We start from the raw sequence: 27,495 nt of genomic DNA, 5'->3' as shown, positions 1-27,495 counted from the left end.
AGAAGATATACAAATGGCCTCTAAATACATCCAAAAATGCATAACTACATCAGTCAAAAGAAAAAGGCAAATTTAAACCACATTAAGATACCATCGCAAATCCATTAGAATGGCTAAAAATTAAAAGACTGGAGCAAATGGAAATCTCATGCAATCCTGGTGGGACAGTAAAGTGGTATAACTACTTTGTAAATAGTTTGGCAGATTCGTATAAAGTTCAACATACATCTGTCATTTGACCCAAATTAATTTTGTCATTAATCCCAAATTAAGTCAAATTAAGTCATTAATCCCAAAACTGATTAAATTATATGCCTACCTTACAAGAATATCCATAGCAGATTTAATCATAGTAGCCCCAAAACTGGAAAACAAGCCAACTATCCATCAATAAGTGAATGGATAACCAAATTGTGGTACATCCATTCAATGGACTACCACTTAACATTACAAAGAAATAGACTATTTTACTATTGTTACATGTAACGACATGGATAAATTTCAAAAACATTTTACTGAGCTAAAGAAGACATGCATACTATATCATTCCATTTATCTGGAATTCCAGTAAAGCAAAACTATTCAAAAATGACAGAAAACAGATCAGTGTTTGCCCAGGACTGTGGCTGGTAGGAGAGGGGGGTGACTGCAAAGTGGCATGAGGGAACGTTTTTGGGTGATAGAAATGTTCTGTAACTTGATTGTGATGGTGATTACAAAGTTGCATACATCTGTCAAAACTCATTGAACTTTATACTGAGAATGGGTGCATTTTATTGCATGTAAATTATACTTTGATAAAGGTGTAAAAAATTGAAATAAATACCTGCACCCATTACTGAATCACATCATGTACTTGCTGAAGCTGTGATGAAATGGATTGTCAGAGCAATACAGCCAAGCTCACACACAGGTAAGCTAAAGTGTGGGTGTAAATTCAATTTCAGAATAAACAGACTCCCGAGTCACTGGCAGACTCAGGGGCGAGCTCTCCCTCATGCCCAGCTGGGAAATGTCCACATTCTTTTCCACCAGCAGTGTACATATCCCAGGTCAACAGCTCGAGAGCCAGGAGAAAGACGATGGTGCATCTTCCTCCTAGAAGAAGACAGCTGCTCTTGGCAGTGGGTACTTGAGACAGGACTCAGGAAACCTTTGCTATGGCCAGCTCTCCAGAAGGTATATGCTTTAATAATTAAGCATTTTTTATCTGTGAACGATTAGATGTTTGTGCATTTTTGTCACTTCCACTGCTTCCCTAACCAGGAGAGCCCACTAATTCTCCATCCCCCACCTTGAAGATAGCTCAGAAATGATTTTAAAACATTGAAAGCATAACTAAAGTGGTGGCTTATATTTTCTTTGCACAGATAAAAATTCATCCTGTTCTCTAAATTTCTTAGTGAAGTTCATTTTCACTGATGATCATACAGGCAACTTCTAATACTAATACTATGGTTCTCAAACACTTCATGGTCTTAACCAAATCCTCAGAGGTCTCTGATGGGCCTGGAATTAGGGTCCAAAGATATGCATTTTAACATCTCCCTGATGATTCTAGTGTAGATAGTCTTCAAACATAATTTAAGAAACACTGCTTTAATGGGTTCACTGTTTCATTGCTTTGCCACAGACACGACTTTTTATTCCTCCAATTAGGTTGGAGTGAGTTGACAGGCTAGATAATAACCAAAATACATAATCAAAGTCACTTTAGTCACTATATACTTTCTTCAAACAGTCCCTCATGAAGATACAACATGATTATTTTTGCATGGGGAAATATATATTTGATTGTTGACTTTGCTTCTGTTAAACAAATTTTAAATACAAATGGCACTGATTCTATAAATAATAACATCCTAGGAAAACAACCCATAAAGAATCTTTATACTTAACTCTTAGAGAATGGCAGCATGGATTGCTTAAAAAGACATGAAATAGCTTGCTGCTATCGATTAAATTTCTTCTGAGAAAAGGTGTGAACTCTTACAGGTGGTATCCAGATGGGGAATTAGTCCCTTCTCATCCACAGGCAGAAAGTCTATAAAATGTCTTCGACAACTGTGGAAGAAGGGGAAGACGTTTTGTGCCAGGAAATTTTGCAACTTGTGCATTGGAAGAGTGCTGCACCTCTTGGGAGCAATCCATATTACGTGTAACCGTGTAGTGTCGAACAGAACAGATAACTAAACTACAGAAATTGAGTTCACGGAGAAGCAATATGTCAAAGTCTAACTTTGAACAAAGGTAGACAGACTGAAACATTTCCACGACTATGCCTGGTTTTGGTCTTGAAAATGACCAGTCCAACATGAGCCCACTTGGGTCAACATGCGATGCAGAAGACGATCAGTAAATGGAAGGGAACAAGGATGACAACAGGAGAGGATCAATCACAACTAGCCAGAGACCCTCCTAGCCTCTCACGGTTAAGGGTTCACGAACACCTTAATGAGTCAAGCTGACAGTTAACCCCCGAACAATATGTAGTCATGCTTATATGTAATTTATTTATAGATTTTTCTTTATATATGCCTAAGCTAATGAACTATTTGTTTCAGTTTAAACAGTTTATTTTGCAGGGTGTGGCCTCCCATTCTCAGTAATTCCTTTTAAGGACTTTAAAACCACTTTCATTATTAAGAAAAGGTATTCAAACTAGGTGAATCCAATCAATAATTGTAATGATAAGAGCATCTCTTTTTATTAGTGGCTCTTAACTTCTAGGAAAGATTTTAAAGAAAATTCGTTGTGAGTGCTTTAATCTACAAAATAAATTATTTGAATATGAATTCAATTAAACAAGCTCAAAACCAGATGGTGGAACTCAAAATAAGTTTTAGAAAAAGGGATTGCACAAGTAAGGAAAGAAGTTGATGGTCGGTATAAATTAAATTAATAAAATAACAAACACATTAGCAGGATCAAAGAACTGAATAGACAAGGTTGAAAATTAAATTACTCACTAGAGGAAACACTTGAGAAAATCAAGTAAAGGCAGAGAAAAGATACAAAACCTAACACAATTATAAAAAAAGTAACATATATAGAAGGTAGATAACACAATAAATGCAACAGAGAAAGTATTCAAAGATATAGTGCAGCTAAGCTTCTCTGATAATTAAGGGGAAAATAAATGTGTATATTGAAAGGGCACATGCAATTCCAAGAAACATTGATAAGTGGTGATCATCTGCAAGAAAGACCTTGGCTACAAATTTTCCCCCAAGTTCAAGGATGAAGAACAACAACTTAGTTATCAGTTCTTGCTGTCTATTATTCTACCTACACGCATAAGCATAGAGAGATTTCTAGAATGATAATCGTCAAAATTATAATGATTATTTCTGGGAGGTGGAATTTGAGGTGGGCAATCACATTTTTCTTTGTACCTTCTTCTATTGTTTTTATATTTATAATGAACTTGGGCTACTTTAACAAAAGCAAAACTCATTATAGGAAGGAAGGAAGGAAGGGGGGGAGGGGGGGGAGGGAGGGAGGGAGGGAGGGAGAAAGGAAAGAGACTATGGATCTGCAAGACACTATTTTATCTCTTTTCTTGTTACCTAATCTTTACCAAAAAAAGAAGAGGAAGAAGGAGAGAAGGAGGAAGAGAAAGAGAAAAATCATTCATTTTGTATTGATCACAAATCATATACGTGAATTCTTGGGAATATCTGCTTATATCTGATATATTAGAATTTCGCTCAGTGATTTTTTTCCTGATATCTGTCTCTAATTTGAAGTATCTGAAGGAGAACTCCATATTTGTAGAGACCCAACTGTGCTACTGATTAAAAGAGGTCTGTGTTCCATAAATATTTACATTCCAGTTTAGGAGAGCACAGAAACAACTTAGTGGGCCTGTTGCTTTCCCACTAAAACAGACTACTCAACAAAACCATTCTGGATCATTTTCTACATCGAATTATCTTTTCTACCAGATCTCTGGTAGAATGTCAATTCCCCGAAGACATGGACTGTGCTTTCTCTTCGTTACAGATAATGCAGGGCTTTGCATGGTAGAAGTACTAAAAATAAAAAATAAAAATTGTAAGCTAATTGACAGTCATGGTGATGATATTGTTTCGAACTCGCTAAGGCCAGGCTGTGAACTATCTTAACCAGATATATCTCCACTAAGTTTCAGATCTAAGAGACTTTGCCAAGCACAATTCTGTTTGCAATGAGTCTCTTACAATTATCTACTATCTCCCCAATCCCTCTCTTGGCATTTCACTTAGAATTTTAGCAACCGGCTCATTGGAAACCTCTCCTCCACTATGCCAGGCACTGTTTTTAGTAACTTGAATATGTCTTGTTCTATCTTTCTCTCTCTCTTTCTAATTCTAAAATTAGAATTTTACTCAGTGATTTTTGCCTATCTGTCTCTAATTTAAAGTATCTGAGAGAAAACCAAAACCTATCTACCTAGCAAAAACCAAAACCTATCTGCTCCCCACTTGCACCCCAGTACCTGAAAGTGGCTGGAGAAAAACACACACTTGAGTTACCAGATCTCACATAAGTTTTAAGAAATAATTTTAAGAAAACTATTCATTTTTTAAAAATAAATTTATGACCATAAACCTCAAGAAACACCCCGTCAGCATCCTTCTATCTTTCATAGTAAATTCATTTTCCTACTCTACCAAAAATTTATTTTATGTATTTTTTCCTCTCACTTCAAACCCTCAACACTCTGCCCTCCCTCTGCCTCTCACTCTGGGCTGATGACCTTGATCTGTAGTTCACTGAAAAATGAAAAGCAATCAGAAAAAGAAGTCCTCATTTTCTTATCACTGAATCTTCCAACCTAATTGCATCGGACCCATCCACTCTGTCTTTCTTCCTGATACAATGGATGACCTCTCCTTGGTCCATTTAAACCAACCCTCCACAGTGCGCTGGATTCCATTCCTTCTCCCATATTGAGAAATTTTGTTACTGAAATTCTTCTACCCTCCTTTTCTGCTCCCTCCTCATTTTCCCTCTCTTAACTGGATCGTTTCCATCAGCATGTAAACATGTTATAAAAAGTCTCTCACCTTGAAAGCAAACAAATAAACCAAACTTCCTTGACCGTATATGTCCTCCAGCTTCTGCCCATTTCTCTGCTTCTCCTCTGGGAAAAAGTGTCTCCACTTACTCCCATTTGCTCTTTAATCAACTCCAATCAAGCTCTGTCTCCACCACTCCCACGGAGCTGCTCAAATCAAGGTCATTAAAAACTTCTATCTTGCCACATCTGTCTCCAAATTACTCAGCCTCTCCAAAGTGTTAACTTAATGGATAATAGCTTTGTTCTTGAAACACTTGCTTCGCTTGGCTTCCAGTGAAGGATGCTTTACTGGTTTTCCTCTTAATTCTTTGGCATTTTTTCTCAGTTTCCATTGCTGGCTCCTCCTTCTCTCAACGTTAGCATTCTCCAGAGTTCAGTCCTTGGCTCTCTTTTCTTCTATATTTACTTCTTCCTAGATAATCTCATCTAGTTCCATGACATTATATAATTACCAATAGGCTAAATATTACCAGACCACACAGATATTATATAGTCCCCATACTCCATATTCTAACCTTTGTATTCTACTTCCAGGTTCCTACCTGTGCCCTAAGCTCACAACTCTTGATGTCCTACTGCTTCCTCTTCAACATCTCCACTAGGAGGTCTAATAGACTCTTAAACTAATGGCTAAAGGAAAACTCTTCATTTCTATCTTCCGCAAATTTTGAACCTCCCCCCAATTACGTCCATCTCAGTTACCAGCACCATGACAAAAATCTAAGTGTAATCACTGATTACTCATAATTTTGATTACCAAATAATTTTAATTATCCCTTTCCCTCCACCCTGCTCCAAGCCATCAGCAAATTCTGTGGTCTTCATTTTCAAAATATCCCAAGTCCAACATTTATCATAACTTCCAATGCTATCACCTTTGTCCAAACTACATCATTTCTCACCTAGACAACTGCAGTGCTTAATAACTGATCTCCCTGTTTCCATTTTTACCTTCTGTATCTATTCTCCATTTAATAGTCAAATTGAACTTTTAAAAACAGGGATTAGATTGTGTTATTCCCTTTTTGAAAACTATAATTGGTATCTATCCATTGATTCTTGATGAAATTTAACTCCTTACATGGTTCACAGGGTTCCACATAATCTGGCCTGTACCTACCACTTGGACTTCATCTCCAGATCACTCCATCCCAGCCACACCTGTCTTCTTGCCTCCAAAAACAAAATATCCATCTCTCTCAGGTCATTTACACATGCTGTCTCCTAGAATTCTCTCCCCTAATATCTTCTCATGAATGGACCCTTTACATCACTCAGATATCCTCTCTAACTTCACTGTTACAAAGAGGTCTTGTCTGACCAGTCTGTGTAAGACACCCCCCACCTCACCTCCCCATCACTCAATGTTCTTTTATTCTGCTTTCTTTTCTTCATAACACTTTACAATGTTTATTAGATGTCTTCTCCACTAGAATGTAACCGCTTCAGGTAGGGACTCTGCTGTATTTGCTGCTGTATCCCCGCACCTGCCAAAACCAGTATTGGTTCCACAGAAAGCCTTCAAGAGATACTTCCTGAATAAATACATGAATGAATGTCCTTTGCCTGCTGAAACGACCTGGCTGATTTAGCTCACTGCTGGCTTGGGGAGGGCAGGTTTCTGACAGTGTTAAAGGACAATTACTCTGTCTTCCATGTGGCAACAGAGTAAACCAGGTGAAATTTCAATGTAGGCAATGCTCGACCTGAGAATTTTTGAACCACTGTCCTATTTTCTAATGTCCCTTCTCCCTCACCCACTGGCGTCCGGCACCTTCATGCTGCCTGATCGCTGTCTACATGCACACACAACCCTCATCAGGGCCCCTGTTACCTTTAGAGCTTCTCTGCCATGAGAACAGGCATATTTCAGTCACGTCATGGAAAGATGTAGCAGTGCCCCAAACGTAGCAGTGCCCCAAACGTAGCTGCTTTTATGCCCTGTCATTTCAGCCTCCCCATTTCTCCCTTTGATGGAGACTTCCAGTGACTTCTAGGTGCTAAAAATCTTCATGAAAATTTTAAATAAGTGTTAAAGCATAACTGTGATGGTTAATTATATGTGTCAAGCTAAATAGGTTATAGGGAGTCCAGATATTTAATTGAACATTATTCTGGGTGTGACTATGCAGGTATTTCTGAGTGAGATTAACATCTGAATTGACAGACTAAGTAAAGCAGATTGCCCACCCCCACGTGGGTGGGCCACATCCGATGTGTTGAAGGCCTGAAGAGAACAAAAGTCTGAGTAAGAGAATTCACTCTCTCTGCCTGATAATCTTGAGCTGGGACATGGGTCTCCTCCTGTCTTCAAACCCAGGCTGACTTACACCATCAGCTTTCCTGGTGTTCAGGACCTCAGACTCGAGCTGGAACTCACACCATGGACTTTCATGTTTCTCAGGCCCTCAGACTGCAGATCCTGGGATTTCTCAGCCTCTATAACCATCCTGTGAGCCAATTCCTCTAAACAAATATCTTGTTACAAGATGGATAGTTAGATAGATAGATAGATAGATAAATAGATAGATAGACAGACAGACAGACATGGATAAAGTCCATTTGTCTGTGTCTCTGAAGTACGCTGACTAATACAATAACCTTAGTTCTTTAAGAAGCTCTGGAATCAAATTTATTGTGGAGATGCCTCACCAGTGACGAGTCTTTCCTTCTTTCTTATTAAGAGACCTTCATGGTATTCAGCCAGCCTAAGGGTGTCACCTAGAGTAGGGGAGACACTGGGATCCTTGGTATAAAGTAAATCCCATCTTTCCCTAAAATTCTATCTCAGAGAGAAATAATTCCAACTCCTCCCTCTAGCAAAGATGGAGAGCTGCAAACTCTTCATTCTCTTCTTTCCAGGATCATCATTTTCCCCCAGATAATCTCAGAACTATTGGTACATGAAATTAATACAAATTGTGGTTTGTATGGTAGATACAGCAGTTGTTTTCACTTATGAGAATGGGTTGCATTTTTGTTTAATTTCTACTTACACTTTTTAAAAAATAGAGAATATATTGATCACTCATGACTATAGGAGAGATTTTATCTCAATACAGGTGGTAAAAATATAAGAGTTTCTAATACCATTATATGCTCTATTTCTTAAAATACGTTAATCCTCCCGTAAGAAAACATTTTACCCCTTAGGGAAGAATCCTTGATTCTTCCCATCACTCTGCTTTACTTTATATTAATAACTTTTTTCATTAATTTTACTATTAACTTTTGACTTCTAGCCATGTTTTATCACTAGTGAATTCTTTCAGACAACCGTAGGGTGATATGGTAAGAATTAACATCTTAATAAAGGAGAATAATTTCTTGCATTCTTAGAAAGCTCAAGGCCAAGATAATTTTCTTATAATCATAGTTAAGAAAAGCTTTTTCATGGCTTTTATAAAGATGCCAAATGAAACTCTGTCTTAAAAAACTTGTTATCAAGTACCTCCTTAACATAAATCCATACACATAGCTATTGCTTAAGCAACTTCAACAAGATTATAGGACTCAGAAGTCAAAGATGCCCCAACGGAGAATTCATTATAACAAAGCTAAAGTCCTTAACTCCTAGTAGCTTCTGCAGATTTAACAAAGAATGTTCAGAGCATTGCCAGGCTCCTACATTGCCATAAAATGTTGTATTTATACCTGAAGGAGTCACTATGTCGATTTTTTTTTAATTTATAGGAATCACTCAGTTTTTGAAGATCACCCACACTCCTTGTCAGGATTAATTGTTTCTTTGGATTTGACCTGAAATTATAAAGACAATGAAGCAAAGAAAGACAAGAAAAGAAAGAAAGTCAATCTAAGAGTTATGGTCCCTACCAGTCATCTCCATTTTTGATTTTTAGGCAGAGGTTTTAAAGATGTACTCGATTGTATGCAACAAAGAGTAAATGGCTTCTGTTTGGAATTCCTCATGTGGGCCCAAATATCTAGCTAAGACTGACTATAACCTTTTAACATTAACATGATACATAGGAAGGATTTTAACTGTAACCTTCATCTCGCTCCACCTTGCATCTGACTGATTCAAAGGAGGATTCTTCTAGAAAATCTTAGAAAAGCTTGGACCAAAAAAATGTGAAAGGAGAAGAAAAACAGGCCAAAATTTCAACCATCCACACTTTAAAGCAAATTCATCTTTATAAATACAGCACTATTAAAATTCTTCCTCATGCTTCAGGACATAGGTACTAAATTATCTGTGATGCATTTGTGAAAAGTATGTGCTGTTCTCTAAATTATTTAAAACTATTTATGTTTTATGTTGAAATCTAATCTCTCAGTGTTTGTTCAGATTGACTATTAAAAGTAAAACATTTACTAAACCTTGTTTTTGTTTGTAAAAGCATTTCTGCTTGATTTAATTTAAATATTATCTTAAAATCAATTAGTAGTTACAAAAACAATATTCAAAAATTTCAAGGCCACTTTAAAAACAGCCTCTGTTCCCAGCTATTATAAAGCATCAAGCATTTGTCATGAAGAGTGTTTTCCATATATTTTTAAGTTGCCTTTTATGTGGCATAAATAAAGAACATATCCATTGCTCATCCAGAAAAAGCAGTTAAAGATCAACTGCTTTGATTTTTCAGTGTTTCAAGTGTATTTCTACCTATAACACTGGGATAGATCACTTCTGAAACTCTCATTAGAAAGTATTACATAACACATGTCATCATCATGGCTGAAATTTCTAAAGCCTGTCTTTCATTTGCCTTCTTCCTTATTTAAATTTGCCAGGCTGAGTTTTGAGCCACATAGCTTTTCCTGAATTGACAGGGGAAACCAATGATGCGGAACTTACAAGTTTTCTTTCCCATCTCTGCACAAAATCACTCTGACTTTGATTAAAGTGACCAACCACCAGGGGTTTGACTGAATTGATAGACTATTACTTTACTTGTTAGAAAATCAATTCTTTCAATCAAGAGGGTCAATCTGATTGTGTGTCAGTTATGACCTGAAATGATCTTTATCAATGTTGAGATAACCAGCCCAAAGCAATCGCTAAAGAATGAAGTATTTCAAAACTTACATACTAAAACTCATTATCTATGACTACATTAATTTCGAATTTTGAACAAGTAGACCTATTCTCTGCTAAGTTAGTTCCGTGAGACACTAAAGTATTAATAAAGTTTACACATGCATGTATCGTAATTTCATGAACACTATCTAGAATGACATTCCCTATGAAACATTAATGGTATAAAAAGTATAAACCCGACTCAGCATATGGTACCTTCATAGAACACCCAAACATTGCTTATATGACCCATAGGGCAGGAAATAAATTCACGGAAGGAAAACGGAAGCTTCACTCTAAATTATATTCTTAATTTTGTATGTGTTAAATCAAACGTTTTAAACAAAGTTTAAGATAAAGAGAACGTTTTACTTTATCACAAAAACTATAGGGCCCTAAAATTTCACAAATTACAGCCCCACTAATTTGGAACCATAAAAAAAAAATCTAGATTTTTTTTCTTGGTTGAAGTTTATATTTGACTCAGTGTAGAGATAAGTTATTCTTCTCTGGATTCTTTTTCAACCCTTATAACATGGCCAGAAAAAAAGGCTCAGTTTGGCGTTTGTATGTCTTTTACTCTTCTCTAACGTTCGACAACCTCAAACATTTAAATCAGGCTCAGTCTTTCTCCCAACAGAAGCTGGCTAAAATTTAATAACGCCATTTTCATCACATTATATTTATTTTTATAGATGCCTTCTGTTTTCAGGAGAGGATACTGGTTTTCTATTCACAGTACTAATATAAAGTTTTCTCTTTAAATAAATTTAGATTGCAAAGTGAATCAATTTAAGGAAAATGTGGAGTAATAACTGTACAGGTGGTAAGAAAGTATGTCTAAAAATCATGGAAGTGGTAAAAATGGTTAGATGTTAGGAAGTAAATATACGTAAAAGCAAATACATTAAAAAATTATGAACAAAACTATAAGAAGAAAACCATCTACTTGGGTGAACAAATTAATTTCAATCTCTTTCCCAGTATTTATTTGTAAACCATTGTGTTAATTCGAAATGACTCCTCTATTAAAGTGGGCCCATTGAAACCTTTATCCAACAACATTTTAATAGCTGCTTCTTCAGTACAGTACAAGCTCAAAAGTTGTAAGACTGCACGCCTTAGAGAAAAAAAGTTTGTACTTCAAAAACCTCATTCAACAAATGCTTATCGGGACTTCCCTGGTAGTCCAGTGGTTAAGACTTTGCCTTCCAACACAGGGGGTGCAGGTTCGATCCCTGGTCAGGGAGCTAAGATATCCCACATGCCTCAGGGCCAAAAACTAAAACATGAAACAGAAGCAGTATTGTAACAAATTTAATAAAGACTTTAAAAATGGTCCACATCAAAAAAAAATAAAACATCTTAAACAAAACAACTGCTTATCAATCACTCATTACCTCCGACATGGCAAGCCAGATTTAGGGAAGGATAAAAAGATTTATGTGTCCACTCATTATTCAAAAGCTATTTTTTTGAGTCATTATGAGTTTCAAAGTCACTTGCTGTATAGGATGTAATTAAAGGAAGAGAACAAGGAAAATGCAGAGGAGGAGGAAGATGAGGAGGATCCTGAACTCAAGGAGATTAGCATCTCATTCATCATTACTTATTACCGTCCTTGAATTTTACTTATTGTCCTAGATACTATTTCATTTTCTCACATATTGCCTTTTTTTTTTTTTTTTTGCGGTACGCGGGCCTCTCACTGTTGTGGCCTCTCCCATTGCAGAGCACAGGCTCCGGACGCGCAGGCTCAGCGGCCATGGCTCACGGGCCCAGCCGCTCCGCGGCATGTGGGATCTTCCCGGACCGGGGCACGAACCCGTGTCCCCTGCCTCGGCAGGCGGACTCTCAACCACTGCGCCACCAGGGAAGCCCCACATATTGCCTTTTTTAAAAAAAGTCAATGTATTATTCAGCCAGAGGTAATATTTAAGAGACATTTCCTTTGAGTGTCAGATTCTATGAAACTCAATAGCAAATTCATGGAATACAAAACAGCACGACCACAGCAATGTTTATAAAATACTGCAGACTTGGCCTTTCACACATTCTTTGTGAAAGAGGTGATGCTGCCCCAGAAAGGAAAAGACTCAAAATTTAGTAAAATTTAAAAAAAAATAGTAAAATAAAGTCACAGTACTAACTTGAAAATATGCATTTATTATGAAAACCCACATGTGATTTGAGGCTTAATTATATAAATTAAAATTGGTGGAAGGAAGCTGCTATCCTTCACAAACATGATGCTTCCAATTTTACTAGATTTATACATCTCACTTAGGATGAATGGAGTTGTGATGTTGCAATATATTTATTATACTACTTGAACTTATATTCTTTTCTTCCCCTTTACTCTGTGTCTGAAGCCTGTGAGGATTTCTCCTACAGGAAAAAAACAAATCTACTGGGTTCTAAGGAAGGGTGATAGTTTTTTAATATGAAAATGGATTTTGATGTTTAAGGCTTAAAGGACATTTTCATTTCTGATGCACTAAAGGCAGATTTCCAAAAAAAGTTCTGTACCATATGTACTCACACTTCACTATTTTAAAACAGAAAAATGTTAAAGAAAGATTACAAGACTTTCTTCATACCCTGCATTCTGTGTGACAGTATTTTCTGTACCATCATGGCATGGGATGCCTTCCCAATGCATTTTAAGCTGATGATGTAACTGGCATGAATACTGTGGATAATACAGCCTTACATCTGTATCAACTGCCCAACTTTCCCCAAAAGGATTATAAAACAACTAATCAAGCCATTCAATACAAATATCAGTCACCTGTGAATCCACTTTAACCATTTCATTACTTAATTTCACCCAATAGTATGGAAGGAGAGGTAATATTTGGTGTCAAAGAGATTGAGCCAGAAAGGTGGTCCTACAAGGGAATGAGGGCGCAGTGATCCAGCTCTGCAGGTCTCGGCCCCTGGCAGTCATTTCACCAGCTTCTGGGGCCAGTTCTGTTCCCGCTGCAGCAAATGAGGGAAACACCGGTCCAAACACTAGTAACCCTCAACTCCATCTGAAGCCTGTCCACTTCGGCTCTGATAACGTGCCTGGGCTCCTTCCTCCATGGCCAATCCCACACACCCCCCATCCCCCGTAGCACAATTCTATTATCTGAATCATTTCCTGTCCTTTCTTCTCAGTCAACACTCACATGGTATCTCAGGTACTGTGTTAGCAATGGGAAACAAAGAACAAGCCCCTCAGGACAGGGGTGCTCACTAATTCCTATGATTTCAGATATCCTATCTCCTGTGGCAGCTTCATTTAATTTTGCTTCCTACAAAAGTAAAAATATTGTTATTTTTTCCTTAATGTGAAAAATTTTGCAATATTCCATAACTGCAGCCATTTGGGTCTTCAATTCCACTTAAATAGCATTTTACTGCCTCAGATGCTACAATGAACGCTTTTGCTTTTTCTTCTTGCGATATTTTTCCTTTAGTTCTTCCTACAGCTTCTATGATGGTCTTGGGTTGCTGGTTTCCTTAATTAACTTCTCATCACATAGAATCACTGGAGAATCCTGCTAATTGGAAATGAATACCTCAAAATTATTTTTACCATAAAGGGCTTTTTTTAGTATTCGTTAAGATGCACCATTTCCCTTTTATTCCTTAAACCCTCTATTTAAGGTTAGAGAATGTCTTTCCTTCAGGAAAAAAAAAAAAAAAAACAGGAATTCCCTGGCATTAGGGCTCCATGCTTCCATTGCAGGAGGCATGGGTTCAATCCCTGGTCGGGAAACTAAAATCCCACATGCCATGCAGCACGGCCAAAAAGAGAGAGAGAGAGAGAGACAAACAAGGGTTTCCTATCACAAATCCAGGATATCCTTGAGGGTTTGGGGGGTGAATTAACTTCCTGCTGTTTAGAACTACTGATGCCTTCTTACAGCCAGAAGGGGAACTACCACTTACTCACACACTGAGGGTGACAGAGAGGGAAAAAGAAACAGCCTGGAATCATTGAGGCCATTGATAGGACAGTGAACTAACTCTGGGCCTCTTATTTCCAGGCTTTCTATTAAGTAAACAATAATGATTCCTGTGGTTTATACCACTTTAATCAGGAGTTCTTTTACCGGCAACCCAAACCATCCTCTTACAGGCTCTGAGATCCCTCCAAGCATAGCTTGACCAGCTTACTGGTTCAATCAAGAATGGATGGAAAGAGACACAGATGGAACAGGAAAGGAGGCAGACTCCTGGTAATGCCATTTCCGGGCTTCCTGATCAAGTTTTCTCTGACGGTTTTCTGTAGTTGCTTTCTACAGTGAACAGAAACTGTCATCTTCTGCTCAGAGCCTCAGGACAGCAAAGACATGGAGACTGACTCAGTGTTCTCATCTCTACCTTCTCCCCGGTGAAGACATTTGGGTCATGGCCATTAGCTAATTTACAAAGGATAAAGAAGAGCAGTTGTCTGTGGACCAAAGGAAAGTTTGTAAACAACGATGTCCTTGTAAACTGGCTCTCTGACGGTGGGAGTAGATGGAGGGTAGCCTTGCTACGTAGCCTTTGCCAATTTTCCTGCTATAAAATAATCCCACCACAGATTTCAAACTACCAATTTAATAACCAGCTAACAAAATTTCTGAATATTTGACAATCAGCTCTGGAAAGTCAGTGCTGGATATTAATGAGTTATCTTTTTTTTTTTCCCTGAGAAAACACTCTGTACCAACAGGAGGCATTGCTGAAGGAAAGTCAAGCACACCAAACTCATAATCAATTCTTCTCTCATGGAGCTTATAGTTTAGCTGCAAGTTCAGCAACATTTGTAAGACAGAAGTAAAAATCACTTCTAAGGCAACATATTAATAAATGCAAATTAACTGAAAGCAAAGTGGTATCTAAGCACCTAAGATGTAAAGGAAATGAGTATAACAGTCCATCTCCTAGGGTGGTTGAAAGGGTCAAGTGAGATCACAGATGAGAAGACCTTGGTGAGTTACAGGCCGCTACAGAAACGTAAAGGATCATTCCTCACAGAGTGGAGTGAGGCTCCAATCCGACAAGGCAACATCTGGGCTCTCAGAACACAGTAATTGATGATGACAAGGTCAAAGATGGAAAAGCAGGATGCCTAGGGATACTGGGAAGACAGAGCAGAAACCAAGCCCACCGACCTCACACAGTGGATGAATTGTGTTCAAAGAGCCAGATTATTTCCTACCACATCACCACTGCCTTTTTCGTCCCATTTATTATGCAACCATGACCAAGACATTAATTCCTCTAAGGCCTCAGAAATCTGCAAAATTGACCTCAAAGGGCTGTTTTTAGGCTATTCACGATTAAAGACCTGAATGACCTTGAGAATAGTCTTCTCCAAATTCAAGGTCTGGCTATGGATGGTTTTGTAGGGTAGAAGCATGGCCTTTGGGACAAAAATTCTGACTCTACCACTTACTAGTTGTGTGCCTTGTGCCAGCAACTTAAACTTCTGGTGCCTCGGCTTCCGCATCTGTACTTGGAGATGGTAGTTTTTACCTCATAATGTGGTTTTGCAGGTTAAATGAACTAAGGCACATAAAGTATCTGGTACAATGCTTAGCACATGGTAAGAACTCAATAGCTGATAGATGCTGTTATTATTGATTTTAAAAGCATCACATTCAAAATTTGGATGAGAAAAATTTTAAATAAAAAATAAATAATAGGCATTTAAATTAGTGTTACCACCAGTTTTTAAATGAGATGGTTTTAAATCATCGAGAAGGCTTTCTTTCTACCACTTAAGGTGTCAGCTTCACCTTACAACTGGCCTTCTTGTGACTGAAAGTTTGTTGATCAGTAGCAAGAAAGCTGCTTAATACTTCCTGCACATCTGACATGGGAGGGAAGGAAGGGGAGAGAGAGAGAGAGAGAGACCCAAGGAAGAGAGAAGAGTCCTTCTGACTCTCCAACACCTGTCTCCTCCTATCAGGTCACATGATCATCCTGAGACCAATTTCTATGCCAGAGGGTTACAAAATGTTGATTGGCTAGAACTGGAATGTTTGGGAAATTAGTGGTCTAGGTGGGAAAAAGGAAGGAGGAAGGTGGATACTAGGCAGGTAACCTACAAAAGGTTCCTATGGTTTCAAAACCGTTTTCTTTACTCACCTACTGCCTTCCAACCATAAGATACAGGCCATTCAACAACAGACATGATTTGAACTTTGACCGCTTCTAGCTCTGGTTCATGTCATATTACAATGAAAACACGACGTTGGCCACTATCCACTCTAATAACCACAGGATCTTCTACCTCCACAAAAATGGTAGAGAAAGAAAAAGTTCCATATAAACAGAACTTACTAGCTCCAATATTGGTCGTTACTGTACCTTTTTGATAGAGCTGATTTTCCTATTTTCTTATAGTGACATATACCACAGTACTGAGGTTAGTTGGATATATAAAAACACACCAGCCCAAGCAGCTAAAAAAGGAAGAACTTACTCAGTTTTATCACTGAATAATGACAACCAATTTGAATCATGTTAGTCAAATTGATGAACTGAATTATAACCACTTGTTTTAAGACATCCATGAAGGTGAAATCCAAAGAAAAAGATTAGGCACATTTTTTTTTTTTTTTTTTTTTTTGTAGCTCTTGCATGCCTTTTACTCACTGCTTTTATCATTAAAAACAAGCTTAGATTTTTTTTTTTTTTTTTTTTTTTTTTTTGCGGTACGTGGGCCTCTCACTGTTGTGGCCTCTCCCGTTGCGGAGCACACGCTCCGGACGCGCAGGCTCAGCGGCCATGGCTCACAGGCCCAGCTGCTCCGCGGCATGCGGGATCTTCCCGGACCGGGGCACGAACCCGTGTCCCCTGCATCGGCAGGCGGACTCTCAACCGCCGCGCCACCAGGGAAGCCCGCAAGCTTAGATTTTTGACTTAACGCTGCACCAGCTCTAAAGCCTCAAGTTTCTCCTTATGACAGTAGCTTTTTATTATTATGATGGATGAAAACCCAAATAATATTTATTCTATCCTATTGGGAGAAAACCATGAAAATGTCCAGAGGAGAAGAATCTCTAAAAGCAATAAATGAAATATATCCACCAATAAAGGGGAATAGAATATAGATCTCTGGTCTCCTTTTCCAGCATTACTCTTCCTGTGGGAAAAAGACTATGGCAGAAATCTAAACATGCCTTAATTCCTACATCCCAATGCTAGATACATTAAAGGGACCAGAATTAGCTGAAATAAATTGGAAAGGAAAACATTGCTTCATAGATCCTGTCTATGACACATTTCTCTGTATGTAATCCCCACGATCAAATGAATACTTGAATGATAAAGCAAGGGAAAAGGTATAAAATCAGGGAAATTAAGAGTGATGTGAGCCTGTTATTGATAGCAGCTGTGTTGCTTTGCCTCTGTGCCCTATATACCTAAACATCTACCTATCAAAAGAACATATCCTAAAGAACAACATGGTGCAGAGATGAATTTCAATCTGACAAAAGCCATGAACTAAAAAATGAACTATATCATAAACTTTCCTCCTTCTCAAACAAAGAATCCTAAATAACCTTACATTCTCTGTAGGAAACAACCAGGGTAATGTGGAAGTGCTCACTAAATTCCTGCATACTGCATGGCCAATCGACCTAAAGCGATGCAGAAATTATCCTTTCACAAAATGGTTTGAAAAGTTTCGTGTTAAAATGTAACTTTGCTTGCCTATAGTTTTTTCAAACACTAGGGGTTTTTTCAACAACTAATAGAGTTTTAGACTGCAAATGCTAAACAGAAAGTATCAAAATTTGTCACTATTAAATCAATCATTCTGGCCTCATAGATACACTGCTGTATTCATTTATTCATACAATATATCCATATGATTTACTATCTTCCTGTAAAAGAAAAATGGCCATCTTGATTAATGGGATAATCTGTGAATCAACTGTGCTAACTTTTCTAAATTTCATACCTATTAATGTTAATAAATTTCCACTAATTTCTGCATCATGAAATTGAGTGGGAATATCTAATGTCTTTACAAAATGCTTTACTACTGCTACTATACTTCTGCAGTTTTTAATACCATTTTGTGATCTTTTTATAAATACTGCAAAAGTCATCCATACCTACCATCATAAAATGTCCCCCCCCATTTTAAGTAGCTAAGTCCTCTCAAATTTTACTGCACAGTAATCCCAGGTTATCAAGTTGATTGTGCCACGAGTCATGAGCACCAGAACTGGTGTTTAAAGGAGTATACTGCAGGGCTTCCCTGGTGGCGCAGTGGTTGAGAGTCCGCCTGCCGATGCAGGGGACGTGGGTTCGTGCCCCGGTCTGGGAGGATCCCACATGCCGCGGAGCGGCTGGGCCCGTGAGCCATGGCCGCTGAGCCTGCGCGTCTGGAGCCTGTGCTCCGCAACGGGAGAGGTCACAGCAGTGAGAGGCCCGCGTAACGCAAAAAAAAAAAAAAAAAAAAGAGTATACTGCAACATAAACTGGCAAAAGCCTCAGCTCTGCCTCATTCTTGATTGGGAGCATTTGGTCAGTTGACCCCGTCACCTTTCATCTTGCCACCTCACACGTACCAGTACCCACAAACCCTGCACACTGTGTACTGGGGTGGCAGCAACAAGAATAGAGAACAGCTAGAGCTATTTGCCAAGGAAAATGCAACTTAATGATATAAATAAATGATCCCACAAACGACACAAAGTTTTCAAGCTCAAGTAACTAGAAGAAGGTGTCATCACTTTGAGACTAGAAAATTGAGATGTGTGTCTGATGAAGGTCATTTGAAACTTGTTGGGTGTAGGGCAATGGAAAGGCATTCTGGTTAAAAAGTAGCAGGCAACTGGAAGTGGGATACAGATACCTGAGTAAGAGAATTGGTGTGGACATATAGAGTTTGAGTAAAGATAATACCTATCTGAGAGACAGGAAGAATAATCTAGAGAGAGAGACATGGACAGAAAAAAAAAAAAGAAATATAAATGAATGGATAAATATGTATGAGAGCACTTAGAGAATGTTTAAAGTTAGAATGGAAGAAGAGGACAAAAAATGATGCCTAAAGAAAAGAACGAACAGCAGGTGAGAGAAGAGCCTTGAAATTTATTCATTCATTGTTAATTCATTCAACAAATATTTATTGAGGGTCTACTCTGTCATAGGCACTGTGCTAGACACAGACGGGAGGGAGAATATAGCCTAGGGGGAGTTTACAGTCTGGTGGAAAAGAAAGCAAGACATTGAACAAATAAAAAATCTGTACCCCAGCTCCCATAAGTAAGTATAATTGTGATAAGTGTTCCAAAAAGAAGGAAAAAAAAAACAGGTCCAGGTGCTGGGGGCATATATAAAAGGGAGCTGTCTAATCTTTCTGAAGTGTCAGGGATGATTACTCTAAGGAAATGACATTACCTGGCAAATGAGTAATTAGAAAAAGAGAGAGAGAGAAAGTGATCACCAAAGACAGAGTGAGCAAAGATACCCCAACACTAAGGAAGAGAAGAGTAAAACACACAGTGCATAGCTATAAAGAGGCCACTGGCGACCTTGAAGAAGCCTCCTTTTCTTCTTTCCTCTGCACTTTCTACTCTAATCCCAAAGCCACTTGGGACAGTTCAGGGCTGGCGTTGGTGTTGGGGTTAGCATGGACACAGCTGTCTTACCCCAAAACTACTCGCCAGTTCTGCCTTACTAATAGAACCCTAAGTTCTTTAGGGTGACAGTGAGCCCAGCTAAAATACTCATTTCTCCAGACTGCCTTGACGGTTGACTTCATGACAGTTCTGAGCAGTAAGACATAAGCAGAATGCTGCTGGGGATTTCCAGAAAGTTTTGCTTTTGCAAGAGCAACACAGGCCCTTCCTGAGTGACACCTGGTTTTCTTTTTCCTACCTTGAATGACACCATGAGTCTGGAAGTGAAGCAGCCATCGTGCAATGTGAAGCAATTGTAAGTTTCATACTAAGGATGACAGAACACTGGAACATAAAGGGTGGCTGGAATTTTGAGGGTATCCTGGAACCACTGGACCAATTCCAGACTCTCTACCTATGGGCTTTTTGTTATGTGAGAAAAGCTAACTCTTATTTGGGTAAGCCAAGGTAGACCACTTTCTGTGACCTGCAGTCAAATATAATTCCTAATTGACCCAGGGTTGTAGTGGGGTGGGAAAGGGTGTTATCTTGTTAAAAGCGATCAAAGTAGGGGCGTTATCTTCTTAAAGGTGATCAAAGTAGAGATGATGACCCGGACAGAAATAGGAATCAAAAACTATTCCCAGTCCCATTTTACAACACAGACATTGTTAGTGCCACAAATACATGGGATAATCAAGCTCTTCAATAACATAAATACTACCTTATTCAGGATAATGCTTTGGAACTGTAAAAGTTATCCCCTGGAAACTGTTTAGCTTATACAGAAAACTGGTATATTTAAAGACATCTGGGCTTCCCTGGTGGCGCAGTGGTTGAGAGTCCGCCTGCCGATGCAGGGGACACGGGTTCGTGCCCCCGTCCGGGAAGATCCCACGTGCCGCGGAGCGGCTGGGCCCGTGAGCCATGGCCGCTGAGCCTGCGCGTCCGGAGACTGTGCTCAGCAACGGGAGAGGCCACAACAGTGAGAGGCCCGCGTACCGCAAAAAAAAAAAGACATCTAGTTGTCACATCATAACATTTTTTTTTTTAAATGCTGTGGGTAGGAGTTAATTAATTAATTAATTAATTGTTTTTGCTGTGTTGGGTCTTCGTTTCTGTGCAAGGGCTTTCTCTAGTTGCGGCAAGCGGGGGCCACTCTTCATCGCGGTGCGCAGGCCTCTCACTATCACGGCCTCTCCTGTTGCGGAGCACAGGCTCCAGACGCGCAGGCTCAGCAGTTGTGGCTCACGGGCCCAGTCGCTCCGCGGCATGTGGGATCTTCCCAGACCAGGGTTTGAACCCGCGTCCCCGGCATTAGCAGGCAGACTCTCAACCACTGCGCCACCAGGGAAGCCCCCCATAACATTTTCCAAAAAAAAAAAAACTTTCTCCATCATTGTACATTAATCAAGACTATCTAAGGAAGAAATGAAAATGTTCTGAGAACTCAGCCATGTGCTGTAGCAGGTGGTGGACATTTAAATGGCATTATTTATCATAAGTAGCATTTAAGGAGTATCTTAGAGTCTCTGATTCCAAAAATGTATGTCAATTTGGCGAGAGACCAGTGCTGTTTTAGTTATTAAAGCATAAATAGGTTTCCCACACTTTCCTTTCCCTAATTAGACACATTGATTTGTCATGACGCTCCCACTTTGAAGGGTATTGTAAAGTCAGCTCTGGCCAGCCTGATCAAGAATCATTATGCTGGCACATTCTACAATGTTGTTCACTGTAGCACAAATTTTACTGTAAAGTGTGCCCAATCTGATGCAGCTTTGAAGCCCAAACCCTTAGGATTTCAATCCTATCTCTAGAACATGCTGTTTTACCTGAAGCACGTTACCGAATCTATCTGAGTTTTGGTTTCCTGAATACCTACATTTTGTGAATATTAAATGAGATCCTTTAAAAACAAACAGTCCACACAAAGGTCTACACGACTATAAGCCCTCTGCAAATATTATCTCCTTTCTCTTTTGCCCATTCCTATACTGCACTGCATTTGAAGAATTTTCATTAAGCTAGTAAAATCCGTTCCTACAGAACAGATCCCAACCTAATTAAGCATAACATGAAGGTTTCTACTTAAATTCTGAAGCAAAGATACAACATACAGAACCTTAAATTCTGAAGCAAAAATTATCCACATACAGAGGGTGGTAAAAATCACTTGCACCCGTTTTTGGAATATCATGCAGACCATAAAAAGAATATTTTAAGGACCGTTTCCATTTTTGAAAGACTGAGTATTACGTAACGGCCAAATCGTACATATGCCTCCTTGTCCTATAGAGGTGGGGTGGTGGATATGCCTGGGTACAGCCCTGAGCAGAAAGGGTTAAGAATGGAAGATGCTTCCTGATGAATATGTTTGCTCCCATCACCCTGTGACCCTTACATCCACAGCTGTCTGCCCCACAGCTGTCTGTCTCCCTCACCTTGGACCAGTCCAGAGATAAAGCAAATATCTCCTCAAGGAAAGCAGAGAGCCTCTCAGTTCTCCCTGTCTCCATCACCTCCCCGATGAGTCATCTCTCTGACTACTTCACTCCTTTAAGGGCAGTCTGGCAAGCAAGGGACAGTGAGAACAAAACATTTATAAGCAGGACCCTAGTGATAAAAACAGTAGCAATATTTATGGATACTGAGAATTAATTTCTTTTTCTTGCAGGAAATATGAGTGATAACGTTTCCTTGGCCAGTCTCAAAAATGTCAATTCATTTGTTTGTTAATACAAATGCATTGCCTCATTCGTTCTCTGACAGGAACGTTGAGAGGAGTGAGGGGGGGAGAGGAGAATCATTATTGTCACCCTATAATTATTCAGAGGATGTTTCATTTTATTTTATGTTAGAGTGGCCAAATTTGTATTATTTCTCTGTTGCCCTAATCATCATGATAAATCATGAAATAAGAATCTCAATGTCCAATTACCATTCAGAGTAGATACAGGAAAGGAATTAAAGCTTTCTTTCTAAGTGGAAGAAAGGGCAATTCCACAGAGCTTCCTCAGGGAATGTACACTGTGCTGAACATTATTGAAAAGAGATAAGCAATTGTGTGATGTACAATTGCCAACACTTTCTTGTCTTTCAACTCTAGTTCTAAATGCTTACGAGGAATAATATCTTCACATTTTTCAAAGGCTGCTACAGGAGAAAGCCACTTACACTCACATTCACAAGTATTGTAAATACAGCAGTTATTATTTAAAGAAGAGACACAGAGACAGAGACCAAGAGAGACAAAGAGACTGAAGTGTCTTTGAGTGACTGAAGTCTCTTAGGGTGCCATGGCCAGGTTTCAACAAAACCCTGCCCTCAGCTCCAGGCTCAGGGCTCCCATACCTCACCAACTGCTTCTTTAAGGACCTCAAGCCAGAGAGCTACAGCAGAGGGAAATGTTTTTCTTCAAAGAAATGAACTTCTAAGAAATATAATAAGCCAAACCTAAACTCTTAAATTATTTTCTTTCTTTGGTAATTTTTCTTTTTCTGCTAATAAAGGTAGCAACTAAGTGATACTAACGTCCAGCAGGTCAACTGCATATGAGTCAATTTAGTCACTATAGCTGTAGGTGGTGTAAAAGAAACAAGTGAAGCAATCCGGTTGCTTGGACAGTTCAATCAATAAATCAAAGCGGTAACCCTGTGAAATTATACCTAAATTAAATATCCCAAAGTAGACTTTGTTTCGAAAAAGGCAACATCTATCTTATAATTTTTCTAGAAAATCTATTACCTGTCATGTTTTTTTTTTTTTTTTTACAAAAGTTTATTCTTAAATGTACAATAGGTTCCAAGACAACATTTCATTCTAGCTATAGGTGGCAACAGATGTTATGGCAGGGAATCCAGATGTTTAGCCCAGATGTTTAAACAGGAATGGAACTAAGGATCATCATTGCCTCAGGCACAAGGAACAGCTTAGTTTTTGCCAGATTTCTTAATTCCTCCTGTGGCCAGGGGGCCTTTCCCAGCGGCCTTCGCTTTTAGCTCCTGAAGTTTCTTTTGCTCCTCCTTCTGTTTCTGCTTGAATGTCTTATCTTCCTCGTCCATCTCCTTGGCATGCTTCTTGGGCTGCTTCAGGGGCTTCTTCTTGCCACCTTTGCGGCCCGACATGGCACCTGCCGCCCCTTCCCCAGACCCTGCCACCGGATGCGGCTGTCATGGTATTTTAACACAGAGACGTCGGCTATTCACACAAAAACATTTTTAGAAAATAGACGAATTTAGCCCCACAGTTAATAATGTCTAGTTATTAAGTTTGATGGACTAAATCCCACCATATTTTTTTAAGGTAGGAAGTACAAGACTAGATTCAGATTAGAACAAATACTGCAAAATATAATGAAAAGATATGGACCATTTTTCTCTCCCCTGCTTTTGGAAGATTTTGTTGTTTCCTTCTATTCCAGCTTATAATTGAGTTCAATCTGATAAAAGTTTGTCCTCCAAACCTAAGTCCTATGTTTTGGGCAATTAATAATTGGCAACAAGCTTAAAATTGCACTTACGAGTTCTAACTTTTCTGTCTAGGAACTAGCTGGCTTACAGTCCAAACATGATAGTAATTAATAGTTAAAACTGTGTTTGGATCTTCTTAGAATAATACCACTTATTATCCTACTCTGCATTGATGTTTTTTCTTTTCTTTTTCCAACAGAAATTTTATTATGGATGCATAGATCACTGTATGGGAAATATCTGATTTCTAAGTAATCTTTGAAGGAGTAGTTCTTCAAGTATAGTTCCACTGTAACCTATAAGGATCTTCTAGATGTTTGGGGGATTAGTCCAAACTCTAATTCATTAAAAAATATTTAAAGTATAGCTGATTCACTTTGTTATAAAGCAGAAACTAACACACCACTGTAAAGCAATTATATTCCAAAAGAGATGTTAAAAAATATATTTAAAGTATAGAATACAGTTTCTACTGCAAATGACACTTTCTAATATAAAATACAAAAATGAAAAAAAATACTATAATGACTCTTTACCCAACCCAAAGCACCCTCACCCACCTTTGGCATGGGAAAGAGAGAGGAAGAGGCTGGGGGGGAGGGGAGTCCTGGGGTCAGGGGAGAGCAAAGGATTTGGTCACTGGCAAAAAGGCAAGCAAGAATAGATCAAAATCAGTTTCCAAGATCATTTCTTCTTGGGAAGCAGCATGTGAACCAGGAAAAAAGACATTAGCGACCGAGGCATTTTTACTAGTCAATAAAATCCCACTGATTTTATTGCAAGAATATTACACCTTTCTATACATTTTTATTTCACCAACACCTAAATTTTACAGCTTTTTATAACACCTAAAAGGCAGTGTAGTATAGTGACCTGAGTTCAAAACCTAACTCTCCCACTTAATTTCTCTAAGCCTCAGTTTCCCCATCTATAAAACGGGAATAATAATATCTATAATATGAAAACATGTTTTTAAGTGCCTTGCAAAAAACCTGCCATGAGGTAGGCACTCAATTCATGGCAATAACATAATGTATTAGATATAAAAATATTAACTGATTTCTAGAAACCCACCTGTGCCCTTATTTTTGCATGTGCAACCATTTGAGTAGTTGTACAATTTCACTTAAAGGATATTTTTTTCTAATACTCAGAAGGAATACTTCTTTTATGTTTCAGCCTTACTTTGGTTTTACAAACTATTTTCTTCATAACAGGCTTTCTCTGCTTTCATCGTGAATTTTTTCTTTATTTAGAATAAAAAATAAATGTTTATGAATTATTTATAGTTTCTTATTATGGCAAAACATATATATTTTTTTTTCTTTTTTTTTTTTTTTTTTGCGGTACGCGGGTCTCTCACTATTGTGGCCTCTCCCGTTGCGGAGCACAGGCTCCAGACGCGCAGGCTCACCGGCCATCGCTCACGGGCCCAGCCGCTCGGCGGCATGTGGGATCTTCCCGGACCAGGGCACAAACCCGTGTCCCCTGCACTGGCAGGCAGACTCTCAACCACTGCGCCACCAGGGAAGCCTGCAAAACATATTTTTAAGTCTTCATTATCAGTTTGTGCCAACAACCCTCATGCTGTTTGGAGAATGGCATAGTATGTGCAAAGGGGACAAACACTGAGAATACTTTCTACCTATACAGAAAAAAGATAAGTTAATTTCTAAGCCTGGAAACGTGTTTTTAAATCAGAAATTTCTCTTTCCAAATATTCACAATAACTGGTCATCTTCTGAAATCTAAAACCATGATTATTTCTCCTTTAAGTTTTAAACTATTAATTTTACATTTCGAAGGAATGTTTGCTCAGAAGCAAAAGGCTTTGATCATTTCATCAAGTAAAACCTGTAAAATTGATTTCATGGAGACAGACCAAAAAACTCTCCTTGGCTGACAAAAAATTTCCAATTTAAATCCGTGGTCATCCCTCATTCAACGTTTGCACAGCTCCACGGAATCTTGTTTGCTTATTGAAGCAAGGTCCTCCATAAAGAGTGGGTCCCAGCGTGTTTTTTCTCTATACCATAACATTTCAGCCTATTAAAACCCATAACATCTGAAGGGCATTTTAGAAAATGATTTGGTAATTTTTCTGAGATGTATTCCTGACAATGCCTGTGACTTCAAAATATCTCTGCAACTAGAGAAGAATATGTCAAGTGCTCCTTTTGATACGAAAGTCTGTAAATAAAGTAGTTGTTTACAAAGATGGAATTTAGTCAAATATGGAATTGGTTTTAAATCACTGCATGGCTGAACGTTTGCTTGACTAAGCTGATAGCTTGTCAAGTCTTATATTTGGTTATTAACAGCTGCCATTTCTTCTACAGCATTTCTGGTGCATATTCTTGTGAGGATTAAATAACGTAAGAGTAATTAACATGCCTAGCACAGGGTGGCACAGAGTAAGCGCTCAATACATGGCAGCTGTTAATATTTTAATAGCAATTATTTTACAAGTGCTATTGAACTGAAAGAGAAAGAAAGTGACCTATCCAGCATTGGCCAGCAGGAGTTTCCAGTGTTTCCTTGATCTTTTCTCTAATCATCATTACTGATGACCCCAACAACTGAGATTTAATACTTTTTTGTCTCTTTCAACTGAGAAAATGGAGAGAGTTGCTGTTGAATTGGTCTCCCTGCTTCCACTCCTGCCCTCATTCTCCCTATTCTCCACACAGCACTCACGTCATCTCACATACATCAGACCACATCCCTCTCCTGAATGAACCCTCCAAAAACTTAACTTCACACGGAGAATAAAACCCAACTTTGTCCTGTGGGCATGACGCCTCCCAGGAACTAATCCATGACCTTGTCTCATGCCATGTCTTCCCCACTTCCAGTCAAACTGTCCTTTTTTCTGTCCCTTGCCTTGTCCAAGCCTGTTCCCACCTCAGGGCCTTAGCACCTGCTGTTGCCTTTGCCTACAAAGCTCACTACCTGTTATCTCTTCCCACAAACTCTTCAGCTCAAAGCCTACATCCTCAGGGCTATGCCCCCCACCCCATGCCTAGAAAAGCATCTCAGTCCTGCCATCCCACTGCCCCCACCCCCGTCTGGCTCTAGTACCCATTCAATTGTATTTCCTTCACTTCTCCTTATGACTCTTTTTTTATGTAACCAATTTCTGGAGAAATCTCCACTTACTGGGATATAAATACGAAAGAGTGTCCCTAACAGTGCCATGTCAATCCCCCTTTCTCGAGAAGAAATCGGTCCTGTATGGCATCTTGGCCCAAATCCATAGCTTCTCAGCCACCCGTGGTTGAGAGCTGTCTCACT

General features: G+C 38.8%; 2 protein-coding genes across 6 annotated transcripts in view; both read right to left on the bottom strand.

Annotated features, from left to right (window-relative positions):
* GRM8 (glutamate metabotropic receptor 8) overlaps positions 1-27,495 on the bottom strand; it is a 794,344-nt gene that overhangs the window by 506,368 nt on the left and 260,481 nt on the right. The gene's annotated exons all lie outside the window — the stretch shown is intronic.
* Positions 23,608-24,134, bottom strand: LOC115851625 (translation machinery-associated protein 7-like). The gene has a single exon (XM_060305378.1). The coding sequence runs from the start codon at positions 23,854-23,856 to the stop codon at positions 23,662-23,664; it is 195 nt and encodes a 64-aa protein (XP_060161361.1). The 5' UTR covers positions 23,857-24,134; the 3' UTR covers positions 23,608-23,661.

Source organism: Globicephala melas, chromosome 9 (genome assembly GCF_963455315.2).
Source record: "Globicephala melas chromosome 9, mGloMel1.2, whole genome shotgun sequence".
NCBI classification, from domain to species: Eukaryota; Metazoa; Chordata; class Mammalia; order Artiodactyla; family Delphinidae; genus Globicephala; species Globicephala melas.
This window is presented reverse-complemented; position numbering and strand designations above follow the sequence as displayed.